A 21,092-nucleotide genomic window follows, 5' to 3' on the forward strand; every position below is an offset into this window, starting at 1 on the left:
CAAAAAGAACATAAAGAATCACAATAGTTAAGTTGGAAAGGTGACAAGTACTGCAGACTAATATGAGTAAACAAAAGTGTTCTCTATTAAGCAACTACGAACCCTAAGTTCGAGTCGCACCACTACTTCTAAAAAAAAAATGCAACTACTTCTCCCAGAAAATAAAAGTCTCACACATGGAGAATTTATTAAAGACTGGTGCAAAAATAAGTATATCTTCTAACTTTTAGACAAAGAAGTAACCGAACTTAACATAGTATGAGAGCAAGAACAGGTCCTAATCAAGTCTCACTGTCCCCCATCCCGAGACATTTCAGTATGCATCGACACATTAAAAAAAAGTGAACTCAAAGTTATGGATATCTAACCATTAGCTTAAGGAAAATGACCTTAGAATTTAGATCTCTCTAGCTATTAGCTATTTTTACCTGTATAAAATCTAGTAGCTCACATTTAGTCTTAGCTCAAAGATTGTGAACAAGTTACCTGGTTGATATTTTGTGCTTTAAGCCTTCCAACAACTAAATGCTCCAAAACCATTTTCTTCTTAGTCATTTGCATCATTCTTTCCTCGATGGTTCCTCTTAATATGAGTCGAAAAATCATTACCTGCAATATCAAATATAAAAAAAAAACTATCAAAACCTTAGATACAGGCAAAGAAATCAATGTCAACAAAACCACCTCTTCTTTTGCCATAGAAGCAAGGATAATGAGTATCAATATTTCTCCTTAGGGTCAACACCAGAAAGGAGGAAATTGTAACCTTGTTTGTTTGTCCAAGCCGATGAGCTCTAGCCATTGCTTGTAGGTCAGCATGGGGATTCCAATCACTGAAAGATAGAGACTTAAAAGATAAGCAAGAGGAACCGCAGCACATAGAAAAGAAAATTGCAAAGAAGTTTCTTTCCTTCCCTCTTCTCTAGATTTGGGACGGAACTCCTAAAAGGGGAATCAGAATTGGATAATGCATTTTTACATTTCATCCCGTATTGTTGAAGTGTGTGACCATCTCATTTAAAAGCTTACACTATTTGAGAAAACACATTTTTATTTACTTATACAGTGTTGTCAAAGGCAAAAAACTCGGGAAAAAAAACCTCGGAGTCTACTAGGGCTTTAAACACAAAAAACAATTAAACAATGGTCTTAGCTAAAAAAAGGGCAATGAAGGGAAAAAATATAAGTACATATGTAATTCAAGAAAAAAGTAACAAGTTCATACATAATACTATTTTTAACAGATAATACACTTTTTTCAATTATATTTGTTGTTTAGTACTGCTCTATTCAAGATAGAACTTGTGCACACCTTCATGCCTTACCTTAACAGAGGCGGAGCCAGCGTTTGAAGCTTATGGGTTCAGGATTATAGCCCTTTTAAGTTAATGGGCTCTAAAAACTAATAATTTGTACATATGAAATGAATTTTTTAAGATAAATATGGTGTTTGAACCATTATTATTGGGTTCGGCCGAACCCATGCCTTGGTCTCTAGCTCCGTCCCGAATTACACTGAAGCAAGCCGAAGGCATCCCTTGAGCTTTTCTAAGCTTCTGCGCTTAAGCGTCTTTGACAAGGCTAACTTAATTATGTCTTCAGATACATCCTCACGTGTCGGTCTAATTCTTTTTCATAATCAAGCACGTGGAAATTCATTTTGATAATTGGAGGTGGTGAGACTCGAATTCAAGACCTCTGTTGGCTCTGATACCATGATAAAAATGGACACTGAATACAACTCAACACCAAAAGTTTGCTCATGAAGTGAGGATTGTCAAGACCATATAAGGAGACGACCATATAAGGATACCAAGTCCCCCATCCACTACCGATGCAAGAATCTAACAAACATACTCATCCTAGTTCTTGGGGTAACCAAGGTTGGCCCTCATATATATTGTACACATTCTAATTGGCAAGCCTGAGCGTGCAAAGAGTGTTAGATTCCACACCGGTAGCGAATGGAGGACTTGGTCTCCTTATATGGTCTTGAGCAATCCACACCTCATGAGATAGTTTTTATGGTTGATTTAGGTCCAATGTCCATTTATTATCACGTATTCAATGCTAGAAACTTACCAAATACACCTAAGACTAACAAATATTGTTGAAATAGCTCAGATAATCTAAAATCACAACTCTATCGTGAAAGAGCAAACATAGAACGAATTGAGAAGGTTTTGTTGCTCTATTAAGTTAACACACAGCAACAAGCAACGCTTAAAGGACCAAGAAAATGCCTAGTTTAGTGTGTAACCTTTGTCTTGATAATAAACAAAAGTAGAGGATAACTTTGAAAAGATGGTGAATGAAGAAGGTATTTTCCAACAGAAAATTATTGTCTAGTTGTTACAGATATCTGGGGAATGTTTCTCTCTATTTTTGGTCTCCAATGGGTCATGCTACAAAGTATAAAAGATGCATATGAATGCTGGTCTCATGGAAAGTTGATAAGTCCATCAGGAAAATCTGGCAGATGATTCCTGCCTGTATCTTTGATGTGCCTGGACAGAAAGGAATTGAAGATGTTTTGATGGGATTTCAACTCCCACTTAATACACTCAAGGCTATATGTCTTTTATGGCTGTATAATTGGCAGAATCCCTCCCATGTTAATTGTCCCATTAATTTTTTGGACTTTATCAGCTCTTCAGCATTAGCTTAGCTTTTGTAGCTATGGCTGATAACCTTTTGTGCTCCTCCTACTTTTGTGAGAAGCAACATAGGAAGGAAGTCTGTTATATTTTTGTAATTGTCTGTTTTGGGGGAGTATACAGTTTTGTATAGTATACCTGTTACTTCATAGAATATTACCATTTTAAAAAAATAAAAAAAATTACTGCATCTTCTTGATACCAACAACAAAATACCCAGTGTAATCTCACAAGTGACATCTGGGGAGGGTAGAGTAAACGCGGACCTTACCCCCTACCTTGGGAAGTAGATGCATCTTCTTGATATCATCTACGAAATTTTGGATACCATTTATGAATTTATTTATTTTTTGTTTTGACGAAGTAAGAGAATTTGATACCATTTATGAGATTCTCTTACTTTATCAAAACAAAAAATATACCATAAAAAAAGAAATTGAAAAAATTATAGTTGATGGAAATATGATAGATAGCAAAAAGCTGAACGATGAGGTATTTTCACTTGCAACAAGAAATTGTACATGTGGAGGATGATACAGATACCTACTCTCAACAGTGCAGTTTTAGTAGATTCCAGAATATTAAAGGTGTAAATTAAGTTATCATACGGATGAGGAAGTCTATGAGACAAGGATAAAAGCCAAAAGGCAGTTTTTATTGCTTTAGTCCTGAAAATGGAAGAGTTGTAAATATCAAGGAGTGTGACCTATTAGCTTTGATATATGCTTTTATAAACATGTTGCCAAGGTGATCAATGACCTATAACACAAAATGCTTTCAGTCAAGGAGGAAATTCTCGATGTTTTCAAAGGGCAATTAGGGTATTGACTCAAGTAATGTGGATTTGAATTATTAGGCTTTGATGGAAGTCTTTACAACATTGTGGCTGAGGTGATTGATCAATGCCATGCTTCCATTTTGAAACAGCAAGGTAGTATATTGATCCGAAAATTACAGAAATCTCCCCAAGTGTTATGAAAGTTGAGACCAGAAGCCATGTGGAGAGAGAGAGAGAGAGAAAGAGAGGATTCTCTAATATAATAAGTATCATTTATTTTTTGATAAGGTATTCTTGAATATAATATTACCTGTCATAAATAATTACTGTGTCAGCAGTTGCAAGATTAATTCCTAAACCTCCAGCCCTAGTGGATAGCAGGAAACAGAATCTTGAAGAATTCTTTGCATTAAATCTGTCAATTCGGATTTGTCTTTCTGCCCCAGGAACTTTTCCATCAATCCGTTCGTAGTGCCATTTCTACAAACATTAACAGGTAAATGCATCAAATTTTGAGATAATAAAGATGAGTGCCAAATCAGGGTAAAATAATACAACGAACTGGTATCTTTACCTTATAGGTACAGTAGTCTTCTAGCAAGTCGAGCATATGCTGAAATTGTGAATATATAAGAACTCTGTGACCTTGGTCATTAAGCTTAACCATCATCTTGTCAAGAAGTTGTAATTTGCCAGAAGATTCCAGCAGTTGTCTGCCAAATCAAAACGATCCACAGTGCAGATAAGATAGATTGGTTGAAAGAACTCAAAAATGAACATTTTTCTACTAAAAAAAGCTCTAAGCACACCCCTTTTGCAGGCAGGAAGAAGAACTTTCGTACTTTAGGCCCTAATGATCATATGAAACTCCTTTGACCACACAATATTTTCCAGATTTACACAATAGATTTTGTCCAAATTAAATGGTATCATTAAAAAAATAGAAGAATTGCGCTAAACATTTTCTTCTAGGGAAATTTGACATGGAGACATTAGAAGAAAAGTTGAAAAGGGAGCGAAATGCCGATATTGTGGACTCTTCAAAAATATTGTTCAGTGAGTGTCAGATCCTCCCAAAGTAGTGCATTTCTTCAGGATCCAACACTGGAGCAACAATTCGGGGAATCCGAGCAACATAGCAAAACGCTACTTATATAACAAGACACCGCTCTGACACAATCAGTAAAGGGAGAAGAGAACCACTCTCTCTTAACCTATTGCCCCTCCATCCAACATCAATGTCCCTGCTCAGACCAGCCACCACTACCACCTTGCCTTAGCCTCACAGCCCTTATTATCTCCTCATAACCGCCATCCCCAATCATTTCCCCTGTACAACTTTTCCCCTTCCCATCGGCTTGGTCATAGCCCTCACTACCACATCTCTTTGACCCACAATATGCTGTTTTTCTACCTTCTCTAGTTGCTGATAATGTTTCCGGATTTTATTAGTAAAAAGATGGGAAACCACCCACCTTTCTCTACCTCATACCGATCACAGGAAACAACAACCCCCGCCCGAATTGAACCCCAGATTCCCTTCATAAATCACGTATCTCCTACTCTACCCCTACCAGAGACGGTTGCCCCCTCACCCTCTGCATGCTATATTCCTCCGTTAAAAAAAGAAAAAAGATAAAGACTTCCAACTTACCTTCTTAATTATTTTTTATTTTATTCTTTTTATAAGGTAAATATAGAGTTCCGATTTGTAACATTTTTCCTAGATTTTCATTAACAACTGACCATAAAGCGCGGTTTCTGAGAACTTCAAAGGTTGTAACTATGACCAGAATAATGGGGCCGCTTACAGTTTAGCTAATAACCAGAGGGGCCACAATATCCTCTATAAAATTGTAACAAACTTGATTTTCTGCGGGTGAGAAATCAATGAAATTGATTATAAGATAAGAAGTGTACTTGGTAAACTCGTTAGTATCCTCTGGTTCAACACCTTCTAACATAAATGGATGACAGCAGAGCTTGCGCAGTTCCATAACCACATTTATGAGGGAAATCTGATAGACAAGTATCAACCAAGGTCAGAACTCCTGTTAACAGAAAAATAAGGATATATCAAACAAGAAGAAGCTGGAGCACCTGAGCACCTCCCTTGCGAGCCAGTATCTGGAAGTTACGTGTCAGAATTGCTTTGTAATATTCTTTCTGCTTGCTACTCAATTCCACTCGCAAAATGAGCTCCTTTTTTGGAGGCAGCTCCTTCATGACATCTTTCTTGACCCCTGCAGCCAACCAAACACACTTACACCATAGCTCAAAAGTTCTGCATAAAGTTGAACAGAATCATGTTTCTTGAAGCACTGTCCCAGCCCATGAACCTTTTTGAACTTAACTATAAGCTTCACTCTGCAACTGTAAGTACATGTAATAAGAAAGATGTACATAATCTTCAGAAACTTAATCCGCTTGACCCAGTACAGCATTGTACTCTGTACCTATGAGTTACACAGGAGTAAGCATGCATATGGGGCTTCAGGAGAACAGCAGACTACAGTCATCTAATATGTTGTGGTTGATTTGAGAGGAGGCCAACAAGAAAGAATTTCCAACGACAAATGATAGTTAGGAAAACTTGGCATCTAATTCTTGGTTGTTTGACCACCCATCCTCAAAGGTGTATAAGATACAGCATATTTAATGGAAAGACACACAATACAAATAAGTTTAATATGATATAACGATGGCATTTGTATTGCAGTTTGCGAAGGCTTGACAGCTTACTACATAGACTGACAATTCAGGAATCAAGCAAAGATTTATGAGTAGCACGTTGGAACACCCTGATAATGCCTACTTCCACAAATCAATGTAAACCATAAACTACGTATACATCTAATGACAAATCACAAAAAAAAGCTTGAGATTTATACTTCTCAGCAGATGGGGTGCCAGCATTTTATGAAGTCTTGAAATCTGTTCTTCCTGACTAATATCCTCAAATTCCTGTTGGAATTCCTCCAAGCTTCCAAACTACAATCAAGTCCATATAAATTTCACATCATAATAAATCAACACGTAAATTTGTTAGATACAAATACTTCTAAAAATCTATGGTAGCACTAACCTTCCCAGCATCAAGGAAGTGCATAAGCATGAAAAGTTCATCCAGATTGTTCTGAAAGACAGGAGAAAAGGAGTGTCATAACTAATACAAGTTAGTTTTGCATTTCAACTGTTAGTGGCAGATAACAGATGATTGTGATGAGATGAGATGAGATGACGATGACGATAGGCGATACTCATGATAATAACAATTATTATTAATATATAACAATTAGTTCTACTTGTAGTACTAGTATTATCATTATCAGTACTACTACGATTACTATCATTGACACTAATATTATTATTACTTTAATTCTAATCGTATTGTTGTTATTGTTGTTATAATAATATTAATATGAGAAGTGCTGGAGGTGAGTTAAATGTCTCTTCATCATGCATTGAAGGCTGACTCTGGCAAAATGATAACTGACCTATCTTCCCCTTGAGAGACAAGAAATGTACTTTCCATGGGCATTGTACTTCCTAGTACCAAAATATTCAGCCACCTCGTCCTTTGTCCTCCATCTTCTCGCAAGGTTCTTGTTGTCATTGGAAGCTTTATAAGGATAAAACATATCCACTCCATCCCTTTCTTACTAAGGGGTCGTTTGGTAGAATGTATTAGCAAAAATAATGTATGCATTTACTTTGTGTATTAGTAGTACCTTGTTTGGTATACTTTTTCATGGTATGTATAACTAATACTTGCATTATTTATACACTCTATTGTGTATTAAGGTGAGTATTTAATGCCATGGATTTCTAGGTATTAGTACTGTAAGGGGATTTAATGAATGCATTAACATGGATAAAGACCTAATTGCTCCTCAAAACCTTTTTTACATCTTTTCCACCATATTTGTGGAGGATATCTTTGTAAATAAATATATTTTAAATAAATTATGCAATGCATGCTATTTTTAATACATCAAACCAAACAATGCATAAAAAATACTCTTTGCATAACTAATGCAAGCATAACTGATACAAGCATTACTAATACAAGCATTACTAATACACTCTATTTAGTATTATTCGTATACACCCTACCAAACGACCCCTAAGTGTTATTCTTGCCATCATGTTTCTGCTTCTCTCTACCCAGTCGAACCAAACTTCCTTGCTAGAGGTCCATCGGGTGATATCAAAAGATTTGAACCCAGCAGTGAAGTAAATTCTATTTTCCCCCGTCAGGTTACAAAAGGTCCTTGGAAAATCGTATTTTTCAGTAATCACAGTGGGTGATAACTGTTGGTTGAGAAAGAAAAGATCTAAATCCGGTGAAAACAAGCCGGAAAAGAGTAATCCCCAGTCCTAAGAAGTAGGAGAGAGAAACATCTTGGAAATCGTCTAGGAGCATTTTTCCTTGAGAGAATACTTAAAAGGAAGCAATTTCTGAACAGTTGGAATTAATAAGATTTGATCCATTTCCATAACTATGTAACAACTAACATATGATCATCTTTCCTATTATAGAACTAGTAAACTTCACTATTCGAACATTGGTGAACTTAACCCCCCCCCCTCCCTTCACCATTAGTGTTCCTTCTATAGAAGTGCTAGGAGAATATGATCGTAGCAATAGAATGACAAGTCAAAAATGTGAAAGACAGCTGAAGAGTGACAATGCAGAGAAAGTTTGCTTTGTTTGGTTGATGCAATATAAGACTTCAAATAGTACGAGTAACGAGATATCTAAGAACAAATTACAGACAAACCTGAAGAGGAGTTCCAGTCAAAAGGACACGATGTCTACTAGAGTACTGCTTCAATGAAGAAAACAACTTTGAATCCTTGTTTTTGAGACGGTGACCTTCATCAACAATCTAAATACGAATGTCAGCATCCTTAAGAAAAAAACATAAAACAAGAAACAACACACTTCAGAATTAAAGCAATTACCATGCACTCCCACTTTATAGGCTTCAAAGAGGTCGAGTCCATGTTGATCATTTCGTATGATGTCAGAAGGACATCAAATTTTGTTCTATCTTTCTTACTTTCACCAACTGTCTGACCAGATTTCTTTTTCTTGATCTTGTTAGAATTTTTGGGAAAGAAAAATTCATATTCCCTAATAACAGCACGAGCTTGTGCAGAACCAACGTACATAACCTACAGCATCACTTCTCCTTAGAAAAAGTATATCAAATATTCATGATAGAAATCAAAAAGAATCCCAACTTACCACATTCATTTGAGGAGCCCAAGTGGCAAACTCCCGCTCCCAATTTCTCAATGTAGAAAGAGGAGCAACTACTAAATGTGGAGAGATATCCTCTTCAAAAAGAGAGGCTAGAAATGCAATACTCTGTATCGTTTTGCCTGCAAACCTTATAATGCATCAGAAAAGAACCACACCGCAGAGTTATAGAAGAAACTATATGCAACGACACGAGTAGTAACACTAATTCACCTAGAAGTCACATAGAAGTAATTATATAAGAAAATGATATGAAAAAAAGACTAGAAAGGGGGAAAGAAAAAAAATAAACTCACCAAGCCCCATCTCATCTGCAAGTATCACATGTGTTTGTTTAGACCAAGCAAAACGTAGGAAATTCAGCCCTTCAAGCTGATATGGATGCAGTGAGCCTTTATTTCAACCAAAAATGAAGATTAATAGAACTCTTTCAGATGAATAGAATGATTTTAAAAAAGGAAAATCGAGGACACCTCCAGAAAGAAATTCGGGACTCCTTTCATATTGTTGAAATTCTCTGGGTTTCGGTTTTGATTCAGTAGTCTCTCTAGGCACACTCTTTTGTTTACTTAAAGAAGCTTTGTCAACTCGAGACTGAACTCTATGATATCGTTCAATTTCCTGCTGAAAAGAAGAAATGTCCGATTCAAATTCCCAGTAGCACTCATCATAAGAGAGCTCCTTCCACTTAACAAGATACTCTTTCTCTTCACCTTCTCCCCTGTAAGTACAATAGCAATTACTTAGTGCAATTTAACCTGAAACTTCGACTAAATTCCAAATAATACGCAAATGAACTATTTAAGAAGAAAAAAACTAAAGAAAATAGGTGTTATAAGCAAAACAGTTTCTGCTAAAATTTATACATTGCTCACTTGTTCTTTCAGAACCACAAAAGATGGGAGAAACTTTTGTATTAGCACAAAATAACCACGAGCATCAAAAATAATCTAACTTACTTACAGAGATAAACTTTCTAAAAGAAACCTAGGCTAGATATGTTATATGGTCAGAAAAACTTCACATAGGTAAACATCACTACACCATCTCTGTTCCCAGAACTGATTCTAGCACATTTTGGCCACTTGGTATCTTATATTTCCACAAAAGTCATCACTCATCACAATATTCCATTAGCACCAAAATCATTAATGCAATGAGTGAAGTAGTCTACAACTCTCTAAATCATTCTTAGAATTGACAATACACCAAGATTTTCAATACATAGCAAAATGCAATAAGAACAATTATCACAAATAACATACTCGGTATGATATACAGATCTGCAAAAATAAATTTCAATAAGATGAATCTTCATTCTCAAGGCTTACATTATTTCTTGATAGGAGCACACTGTCATCTTTTCTTTGATGAAGAAATAAATTTTATGAAAAGGGTAAAAGAGTGCCCATATACAAGAAATATACCAAAAAAATAGAAAACCTTACAAGAAATGATTTTCTACAAATAGCAACAATCATCTATACATGTAGGAATCTTGGGGGTGCACCAAAAAGAAATAAGGAAATAGGCTATTCCTCAAGTGTAAAGTCTTTTACTACTACCTCAAAAGCTCTCTTATTCCTCTCTCCCCATATGATCCACATAAATGCAGAGGAGCAACATCACATGCCCTACATCTTCTCTTCCTTCTTTTAAAAGCCCAACGAAACATTGTTTCTTTTACAGTGCTCGGGATCACCCACTCAAATCTGAACCATCTCAGAATTTTCCACCATAAACAAGAAACCACCCGACAATGTAAAAGAAGGTGATTCACATAGGAGCACATTGTTCATAGAACTCTAACTTTCTCAAATGAGATTACTTTGTAGTTTGCTATTTCCGTTATGGACATCACCATAATTTAACAATATGACCTCTCCTTAGAATCGCAGGTTGGCTTTGCAGCTGCTTATCCTTTTATTCTAGTTATATTTAACATATCATGATTGTTACCAAGGACAGCCGAGAAAAAAACACGAGTACGACTGTAGGAGATTACAAAGGATTGAAAATGAAAGAATGGCAACCTGGTAAAGATTTTATTGGCATCTCTTTTGGAGTATATGGAATGAGAGAAATAAATAGTAAGAACCAGGTAGAAAGTGTCTAAGCTCAACAGAAAGCATTAAAAGATCCTTTTCATTTCACTTGTATTTTTCATGTAGGAGAGAATACTGTGTTCTGTTGATAGCTACAAGCTTGAATAACTCGGGTTAAGTAATATACACAATCTGTAGATATTTTTTTGGCACTGACTTGATGTTTCTTAATAAAACTTTCCACTAATCAAAAAACAATTTAACAATATGACTTTTACAAACTTAGAGCTTTAACATTCACTTCTTAAAACATTATCATTGCCATATAGGACTGGCGAAAAAGAAATCGGGGCACAGAGTGACAGAAGAGAGAGAGCACAAAAAAGAGAGTGAGGGCACCGGCTCACCTGTTGATTGTGCCACCACATGCTCTTTGGTAGAGCCCTCACCTCCGACGGATACAGCTAGCACTAGGAGCCTTAAAAGGTATAGGCACTGATTCATTCAACTCAATCTAACAGCCTACCGATCCGGCTCTAACAAAGGAGAGTTTTTTCATGGGCTCTTCATTGAAGGTCAAACCGAGACAAGAGGAAGAAGTGGATTGATAACTTTCAAGAACCGATGGAAAGGAAGCATTATGTCAGACTTTCACAACCTCTAACACAAGATCCACCTATCAACGCCGGCATAACCATAAAAAAGACCAATAAGAAAGTGTCAACCATTATTAAAACAATTATAAACTTCAATTTTTGGCCATAGTTATTCAAATGTCCCACATGGGTTGAAGAACTGGACATTGTCTCCTTATATGATCTTGGAGCCACGAGGTTATGGGGAGATATACTCAGATGGTTTGGCATTTCTTGGGTAATGTCAAGACCTGTGAAGGAGTTGATGATCCGCTGGAAGAGTGGAGCTAGAAGAAGAAGGCAAAAGGCGAGGAATGTTACTCCTTTTGCGCTAATGTGGGTCATTTGGAAAGAGAGGAATAGGAGAGAATTTGAGGGTGTGGAGATGAGCTTTGCTCAATTGAGAAGTAGTTTTCGATCCTTGTTTTCTTTTTGGTACACCCATGTAATTCTTGTTTGTATAGAGGATTGAGTGTCTTTTGGAGAAAACCAAATTTTGTAGGTTTCTCCTTTTTGGTATATCTCTTGTATACAGTCATGTTGGCCTTGTTATTATCAATGGAATCTTTTACTTGATCCAAAAAAAGACAATCTTCACCTCATAAATTGTCTTTAGGTTGAGTCACGTTCAACGTCCATTTTACTTTACATGGTATCAGAGTCAGACTCATGTCCATTCTTGACTTACTCATTGTTAGGCTAGGTGTTATGTTTCCCAAATTCAATATGTCCAACAACCGGAGTACTGGGGGCCTTGAACTGTTTTGTGTCTCACTTTTGATGAGAAAATAAACTGTTGTCTCCCTATACGTTTTTGGATAATCCTCATCCCATGAGCTATCTTTTGGGGTTGAATTAGGCCTAATTCTTTGCATGGTCAGACCCATGCTCACTCTAGGTTAGCCCAATGTTTGACTCTCATGATATATAGTTCAGGCTCCAAATATCCAACCCTGCCATGCAATGGTGTTAGAATGTCCCACATTAGTTGAGAAAATTGGTTGTTGCCTCCTTATATGGTCTTGGGTAAATAAAATATGGCCTAAAGAACTAACTTTTGGGTTGATTTAGGTATGCGGTCTATTTTCCTTTTTGACATATTTCCTAAAAGAGTTCTTTCAAAAAAGTCATCATGTTACAAGTTGAGTTAAATCAGAATGTTCTCAGGCACATTAATCGAGGTCTGTCAACTTTTAGATTAAATTATCCAAATTCTAGATTTCAGATGGGTGGATCCGGCAAGGCTGCCGGAACACATCCAATAGGGGAGGACATCATCTTTTACAACGCATGGTTCAAATCCTACGACATCACGAGATGCAAAGATGAGGTCGGAAGTTGGCTTGAATGGGTAGAGCGCAGCCGAAACCTGATAAGAAGAGTGAAAGTTAGCATTATAGGGGAGGACATCATCTTTTACAACGCATGGTTCAAATCCTACGACATTACGAGATGCAAAGATGAGGTCGGAAGTTGGTTTGAATGGGTAGAGCGCAGCCGAAACCTGATAAGAAGAGTGAAAGTTCTCAGGCACATTAATCGAGGTCTGTCAACTTTTAGATTAAATTATCCAAATTCTAGATTTCAGATGGGTGGATCCGGCAAGGCTGCCGGAATACATCCAATAGGGGAGGACATCATCTTTTACAACGCATGGTTCAAATCCTACGACATTACGAGATGCAAAGATGAGGTCGGAAGTTGGTTTGAATGGGTAGAGCGCAGCCGAAACCTGATAAGAAGAGTGAAAGTTAGCATTAAAGTCCTGAAATGGTTAGTTGAAGTATTTATTAAAGCTTCAAAGGTACAAGGGAGGACAGTTAAGAGGTGGAATATGAAGGACCATTTTGCAGAGTTTTATTGCACTCTTAAATACAATGAAAGTGGGAGATACATCAGCTTTATAGCATTACAAGGTCAAAACTGGATTAGACAGTGCATAAGCTCAGTGAAATTCTCTATTTTGATCAATAGAAGCCCATGTGGCTTCTTCTCATCATACAGAGATCTGAGACAAGAGGACCCTTTATCCCCTTTTCTCTTTATCTTGGCCATGGAAGGTCTGAGCACCCTATTTCAGACTGCAAAAGCCAAAGGCTGGATCAGAGGTTTCCAAGTGGGGAATAATACAAGAAACAACCTAGAGATTACTCATCTACGGTATGCAGATGACACTCTAGGATTTTGTGATGCAGTAGAGGAGCAGATGCTGATTTTGAGTTCATCTTCAATATTTTCGAGGCTGTTTCAGGTTTGCACATAAACTGGAGCAGGAGTTTCATCTATCCAGTCAACACAGTGATAAATATTGAAGACTTAGCTGACAAACTAGGAGGGAAAGTGGGTGAATTACCAACAATCTACTTGGGAATGCTTATGGGAGCTAAGAGCAAGTCAAAAGAAATATGGAGTAGAGTAATTGAAAAGTGTGAAAGGAAGCTTGCAAACTGGAAGTGTCAATATTTATCTTCAGGTGGCAGACTAACTCTAGTTAATAGTGTCCTGGATGCCCTTCCCTCATATATGATGTCATTGTTTCCTATACCAGCCAAGGTTACCAAGAGGTTGGATGCAATTAGGAGGAACTTTTTATGCCAGGGCAGTGAAGAAAAACTACCATTTGGTCAAATGGGAGGAACTGCTGGTAAGCAAGAGGGGGGGTGGACTCAATATCAGAGAGATGAGTACCCAAAATAAGAGTTTGATGATGAAATGGCTGTGGAAATTTGTCTCACCAGAAGTATCTCTATGGAAAGAAGTAATAATAGAAAAATATGGCATGGAGGACAAATGGATGACAGAGGAGGTGACCAACCCTTATAATTGTAGTGTATGGAGATCTACCAGGAACCTATGGCAACTGGTCTGAGAGAGAACAAGTTGTAAGGTGGGCAATGGAAAAAAAGTAGCATTCTGGAATGACATTTGGTGTGGACAAGAGACACTCAAACATGCTTTCCCTGTACTACATAGTCTGAGCCAAGCACAAGAAGCAACAGTGGCAGAATTATGGGCAGGACAAGGGTGGAATCTGTTTCTGAGAAGGAACCTAAATGATTGGAAAATGACAACCATAGCAAGATTTCATGACACAATGAACATGGCTACCAATCTGACAGGAGAGGAAGATAGACTAGTATGGAAGGGGGAGAGAAGGGGAAAATTCACTGTAAAATCAGCATACAGAGAACTCAGGTTTACTGAGGTGCAGCAAGCAGGATGGCCCTGAAGGATGATCTGGAGAACAGAAATTCCATACAAGGTGAATTATTTCACATGGCTTTTGGCAAAGGAGGCAGTCTTGACACATGAGAACTTGAACGAGAGGGAATCCAATCTATGTTCTAGATGCTATCTATGTGAAGAACAGGTGGAGACAGTCAACCATCTCTTTCTACACTACAAATGGACAGATCAATTGTGGCAGATGTTCATCCACAAGTGGAAGATCAAGTGGACAAAACCTGGGAGAATTATAAAAGTCCTACAATGCTGGAACAGGGATGGAAATGCATGAAAAAAGGAGAAGAGATGGAGGATTGTCCCAGCTTGCATTTGGTGGACAATTTGGAAGGAAAGGAATCAAAGATGTTTTGAAGGAAAGCAGAACAACATTCAGAAGATAAAGACAAACTGCCTAGGGCTTTACTATTTTTGGTGTAAGCAAGTAGTGATAGGAGACACTGAAGATATGTTTAATGTTATTGATTGGCTGTAACTAGGAGATCGTAGGAATGATGTAAGTAAAACTTTTCGGAGGGGGACTACACATTGATGTAGTATACCTGTGGATATATAGAAGTAAATGTTACCTTTCACAAAAAAAAAAGAGTCTTCATAAAAATATTCTGTTTGGATAATTATTTTTGGATACAAGTTTTTACAAACAATTATAATTTCATTTGATTTTTTTGCAAAACCAGAAAACTATTAGCGACTTCTACTTTGCAAAACTATCAATCAGAACTATAGATTAACAATTACACCTGTATTTTGCAAACATTATGACAATATTCCTAAAGCAAGATGAATAAGACTAATAGGAACGTACTAAAAAGGGAAGGGTCAGTGTGACATTTATAAGTTTATAAGCTATTGTAATAGTAAATTCGGTTTCATTTTAGTTAAGTCGATGCAGAAGCAACCTTTTCTTTGTTTGTTATTTTGCGAAAAAAATTGTAATGTTCCTAAAAAAGAATTATATTCAGTTAATCGAACAAACATTTTTTTCCTGTTATAGTTAACAGTCCCACGAATCACATCCAGAATAAGAAAAATATATCTCCACTAAGCATCCTTCTTGCTGTAAACCGGGATTTCCCCAATATTAATACAATTATTTACCGTATCAAAAAAACTATAGACTAAGCATCATTTTAACCCTCAAACCTATGGCCACAACAACATCAAGGTAAACATATACCAGACACTATGAAGTCTCAAGTAAAACTGCTCATCTTCAGCAACTCCACTAGCAGGACCAAAGCTCAAGTCTTATCTATGGACTCTTATGATCCAAGGCTCATGGAATTTTTATGTGTTCCCAAAAAATTTCTCTCTACGATCACATTCATTTTTCCATTTACAGATTAAATATCTAGCTGAGAGGAAAAAAAATTGGCAAACTAGCTGAGAGAAAATTTTCGCACAAGGAAAAAGTCCTACCCTCCTAGAAATGACTAAAAATTGACATGACAAGGCAGATAATGTAAGCTTTGAAAGAAAATGCTTAGACTGATCCATAGCTCACTTAAAATCTATTAATCTACTCTAAAACAATAACCTGCAAGCAAGAATTCGGTCAACTGTAGTCCACTCAGATCGAATAGCAACATAGTCCTCTTCGGAGTTGGTCATTGACGACATTTGACGATGAAAATTGTTCACTTTCGTCTTAAGACGTGGATGCAACTTGTAAGCTTTCAGAAACTCTTTTTCAGGCACCCTGCAAATTGATAGGAGAATATAACTTCACCAACATAAAACTGCAGTTTTCAAGAGGTTTACGGGAGGAAACCATACTACGCGCAAGAAACAATTGCTAACAAGGAGCAATAAAATCAATTAAGCATGATAAAATAAAACCTTGTCAGTGAGCGTAATCCTAAAGAATCGATGCTAAACAACTGATATTTCGCATTATCCTATTTTTTTTCAAATTATTGACGGTATATTAGTTATTCATACTTATACTTATTAGTCTTGGATTACACATACATATTTGTATTCTTTTTTTCCGTCCCTTTTTCATTAAACCCCATGCTTTATTTGCAATTAAAGCCCCAACGGACCTTAGAGCTTTTTTGCACTTTTCGCGTTTGATAACGCCGACTAAAAGCAACTCTCATATGATAGTAAGTTGTCAAAAGTGAAACCATAGCCCAGAGCAAATAAAGAAGCAGCAAAGAAAGAGTTGTTGCAAAGAGATACCATATGCAATGAAGATATGATAATCCTTTCCACTTAACAAGATATTGTTTAACGAATACTTGCTTCGACCCCATCTTAGAAGCATCACTATCATCAGCAACAGTTGGGCGCATTTCACAATCCAATATCTTGTCAATATCATTTAGGGGGCTTACCTGCAAAAACATGGTTAATCATAGTGACAAAGAAAACTCTGACAGTACAGACAAATTTTCAAGAGGAAGGGAACCTACACACTCAGGGCACCTCCAACTGCTAGGAAAGGGAGCTTTTAGTGGTGGAAGTAAGCACTTGGGATGGTAAGCATAAGTGCACGATTCACAGTACAAAAGATCGCCCGCTCCTCCACAAGCTTGACAGGATTCATCTTTCTATAAGTGAACTTTCATCAGCTCTCCGATGCAAGTAAAAGTATTGAAGATCATTACCATGAAACAAAAAAAGTGCATGCAAAGAAAACAAAACCTCTCCACCTTCATATGATAGGGGTAAGGCTGCATACACATCACCCTCCCCAGACCTCACTTGTGGGATTACACTGGTATGTTATTGTTGTTGCAAAAAAAAAAAAAAAGTATAGCAATGCAGTTACAAACTGTGAACTTGATTTTTGTTTCCCTTTAGATCAATGAATTCCATAAAGTAGCATAGAGATAATGTAATTTTATTCAAAGACAAAAGGAACGCTCGACTCTAGATGAGGAAGTTAGTACATACCACTCATTACTACTTTTCAGCAGCCTGCTATCTACCATACCAGACCAGAGACATCTTGTTTTTGACAGGTCAACCAAATGAGAACGATAAATAGTTAAATAGTAAAAATATGATGCACTTCACGAATACCATGGGGACAAAGGTGCTAAAGCTCAGAAGAAATATAATGTGTCACCTCAATGAGCTAGAGCGGAAAGGTATTTTCTGAATGGAGAAAACCAAACTTTCAGTTTCATCCAACAGGGGAGAGAATTCAAATTTCAATCAAAAGGGAACAACACCATTATAAAGTTAAGAGGCTGTCAACAAGTATACAGAAGGATAGCTTGTAAAAGTGAGGCTCATATCTGCTTTGCAAAATCCAGAAACATCTACACAAGTAGAAAGACGGTATAACTTATTGGAGTCTTTGAATAAAACATTTAGGACTTCACTCTTTTAGCCTGTATATGAATGAAAGAAAGTTGCTTAAAAAGTTCAGCTGCATTCGATAGTATATTCGGGGTAGTGTCTTAACTACACCCTGCGTTTTCAGATTGAATATTTCATTGTTCTAGAATTACTTTCATTTGACTTTTCGCAATTATTAATATAAAAGCTTCTAGCAAATTTTATTTTCACTTGGTAGCAGTTTTGAGGTCTGCAATAGAGCACCCCAAAGGTGTGGCTTAGTGGTCAATAATTTGATAACCATGAGATCTTAGGTTCAAATCCTAATGAAGGCAAAAATATTAGGTAATTTGTTTTCATTTGTCCAAGCCTTAATGGATAGAGTTACCCAATACTTGTGTTGAACCTGTGTTGGTGGGAGATAGCATATACTCTGTAGAATTAGTCGAGGTGCACGAGCTGACCAAACACCATGGTTATCAAAAAAAGAACATTAGAAACCGCAAAAAAGGCAACAATCTTCCATATTCTTCTTTCATGGGAAGAAATTATGTTCAAGTAAGCAAGGATCTCATTACAAGGTAAATTGAATGGCTAAGTTCTCCCCTCTAAACTTGACTCTCTGTTGGATTAAGTTTTCAATGAAAAACTAAGTAAACCAAAAATAATCGTCTTTCCTCGTGATGATCGAGCCAAAACCGAATTCATCTCTAGGTTCTAAGTCATATCATAAAGCTGCAATTCAGTTTACACAGACAATGCACACTCGTATATGTAGTAAACCAAAATAAGAATCTGCCTTTCCCAGTGATGACCAATGTTATGCCCAATTCATCTATAGGATCTAAGTCATATCTTGAAGTTGCAACTAAGTATGGAGAACGTACCCTGTTACAGACTAGTCAAGCAAAGAATGGGCAAAAGAATTAGCGCAGAAAAGTAATATCAAGGGGAATTTACCGCATCAGGACGGAAAATTTTCTCAAAGTTTTCCTGTCTAGGCTCAGACTTCTTATCAACTTCATCATCAGAGTCATCAAACAAACTGTAAATTGGTCTTCGATCTGTTCGCACACGAAGCCTCTCCACTAGGCTAGACATTTTCTGCATTAAACAAAGGGAGAAAACTAGGCATGTAGGTTAAATATTCCACAAAACCCAAAAACTAAGAACATCATAAAATCAGTTGAACCCAATTGAAACCATTAAAGTTCAAGTCCACGAAATCAAAAAAAAAAGGGGGGGGGGGGGGGGGAGAACCTAACTTTTGAGATGAAGCAGAGTGAACATAATCCTGCAGAAGTTAGTACAGTACAAGATGTATGATAAGCACATGTCAGAAATCTTTGTATAAGCAGAGAAGGTCCACCCAGTTTCAAAGCTGAAAACAGCGAGTTACCAAGACCCATTTGGACATTAAAAAAATCACTTTTTTTCTGGAATAACTTTTTTCTTTATTTGAAAACAAGGATTGGTCATTAAGAATTTCAAAATCCAACTTGAAGTTGTATTTCAAATTTGGAAATAAGCTTATAACATGCTTTCCAACTCACTTTTAACTTTTGAAATTGTATTTAAGTACATTCAAGCATGAACATTATTCCAAATATTCTTTGCTAAAAGTATAACCAAAAACAACTCCATCTTCAACTCCAACTCCATAAATTTTAAATATAGTGAAAATTATTTGGAATTTATGGACAAAAACCTACTAAAGAAATGGCTGATCACTTTCTAATCTCGAAATAGCTACAACCACACCCCAAAACCCTTCACTTGAACTAGTACATTTTTGTCACAATTTTCTTTTAATTCTACACTCATAATCAAAAACTTAAGACCTTGGATCCGCCACTCCGAGTTCAAAATCAAGTAACATAAAATTACTAATACAGAAATTTAGAAAAAATGAAACTAGAAATGAGTAAGAAGAACTGAATCGACTGCTACCTGTTCGTCAATTTGCCCAAGAGAAATTATCGCTTGCGAACTCAGATTTGCTGAAATTTATCGATGTAGGAGCGATAGAGAAAGGAATTTGTTAAGTTTTGAGGTTTGTATTGTACCAGACAACTACCGACTTGTTCTTTCAACAACAGAGGAGTGTCCCCTTCTTTCGGAGTTTTGTTTCTCTTCTTTTATCTGTTGTTTCTTTTGGGGATAATTTCACTAAACATCCCCCTCAACAAGTTTCGACTTACGGCTTCTTCTTTTTTTATTTCTCTCTCTTTTTTTTTCCTTTTTCAGCCCCCCCCCCCCCCCCCAAAAAAAAAAAAAAAAAAAAAAAAATTGTGTTATCCAAACATTTTTAAAATTTAAAAAATTAACAGTCAAAAGGCACTAAAAATAGTAATTCAAATGAGAGTGTTTGGATTGACCTTTTTTAAGTGACTTATAAGTTAAAAAGTTAAAAGTCACGAATACCCAATTTTAGATTTTGGGTACTTTTTTCGACTTTAAAAAAGAATTTAAAAGCACGTTTGTGTTACCCAAATACTTTCCAAACTAAAAAAAAGGGTTAAAAATCAAAAGTCACTTAAAATAAGTTAATGCAAACACCCCCTAAAAAAATGGATTATCACGTTCTAATGCTTTTATAATAATTAGGCTTATCGTACATTTGTTGCACGTGTACGCCTAATCTCAAAATTCATATTACTAAGAAATAATATTTATACTATATTTTATCAAACTATATGATATGCAATAAATGTATAATTTAAATACTGATTCTTAAAAATCTGAATAAATAATTACAACGGATAATTAAGGATCACTGAATCTAGATTTGTAAATAATACTTCATTATGTCCGATTAATTGACGACTTTACAACTACTTTGTTTTGTGATTGTAGGGCATTAATTGAAAAATGTTGTATTCAAAGTTTCTGATTAGTTTGACATCCCAGTTATTATTGTAAACGTCAATATAATTTGTGTAGAAATCACCATTACAGCCAACGTGAATGATGCATCTTTGGAGAAACTTAGAAAGAAGGTTGAGAGAAAGGTAAAGTTTTAGAGAGATGGAGAAGTTATCAGAATGTACAAAATATCTACCTTCACTAACTACATATACTTAGCAGCTAAGTATATTCTCTAATCTCAACTAACTACCTTTTAATTAGCGTGGGCCCCACATCTAACAAACACTACATATACATGATACT

At 36.4% G+C, this 21,092-nt stretch overlaps 1 protein-coding gene across 2 annotated transcripts in view; it reads right to left on the bottom strand.

Moving 5' to 3' along the window:
* Positions 1–20,094, bottom strand: part of LOC129899203 (CHD3-type chromatin-remodeling factor PICKLE-like) — a 42,371-nt gene extending 22,277 nt beyond the window's left edge. For both annotated transcript variants that reach the window (XM_055974068.1, XM_055974067.1), the window contains exons 1-18: positions 19,872–20,094; positions 18,882–19,025; positions 17,048–17,185; positions 16,815–16,969; positions 16,168–16,329; positions 9,178–9,425; positions 9,001–9,096; positions 8,690–8,826; positions 8,404–8,616; positions 8,220–8,327; positions 6,521–6,571; positions 6,327–6,426; positions 5,536–5,678; positions 5,356–5,453; positions 4,010–4,148; positions 3,746–3,915; positions 767–833; positions 487–609 (exon numbers count right to left, since the gene is read on the bottom strand). In XM_055974068.1, coding sequence (XP_055830043.1) covers positions 487–609; positions 767–833; positions 3,746–3,915; positions 4,010–4,148; positions 5,356–5,453; positions 5,536–5,678; positions 6,327–6,426; positions 6,521–6,571; positions 8,220–8,327; positions 8,404–8,616; positions 8,690–8,826; positions 9,001–9,096; positions 9,178–9,425; positions 16,168–16,329; positions 16,815–16,969; positions 17,048–17,185; positions 18,882–19,022 — 2,289 coding nt within the window. In that variant the 5' untranslated portion in view covers positions 19,023–19,025; positions 19,872–20,094. The remainder of the gene's footprint in view (positions 1–486; positions 610–766; positions 834–3,745; positions 3,916–4,009; positions 4,149–5,355; positions 5,454–5,535; positions 5,679–6,326; positions 6,427–6,520; positions 6,572–8,219; positions 8,328–8,403; positions 8,617–8,689; positions 8,827–9,000; positions 9,097–9,177; positions 9,426–16,167; positions 16,330–16,814; positions 16,970–17,047; positions 17,186–18,881; positions 19,026–19,871) is intronic.
* Positions 20,095–21,092: the final 998 nt, after the last annotated feature.

This window comes from Solanum dulcamara, chromosome 8, assembly GCF_947179165.1.
Source record: "Solanum dulcamara chromosome 8, daSolDulc1.2, whole genome shotgun sequence".
In the NCBI taxonomy this organism is placed as follows: Eukaryota; Viridiplantae; Streptophyta; class Magnoliopsida; order Solanales; family Solanaceae; genus Solanum; species Solanum dulcamara.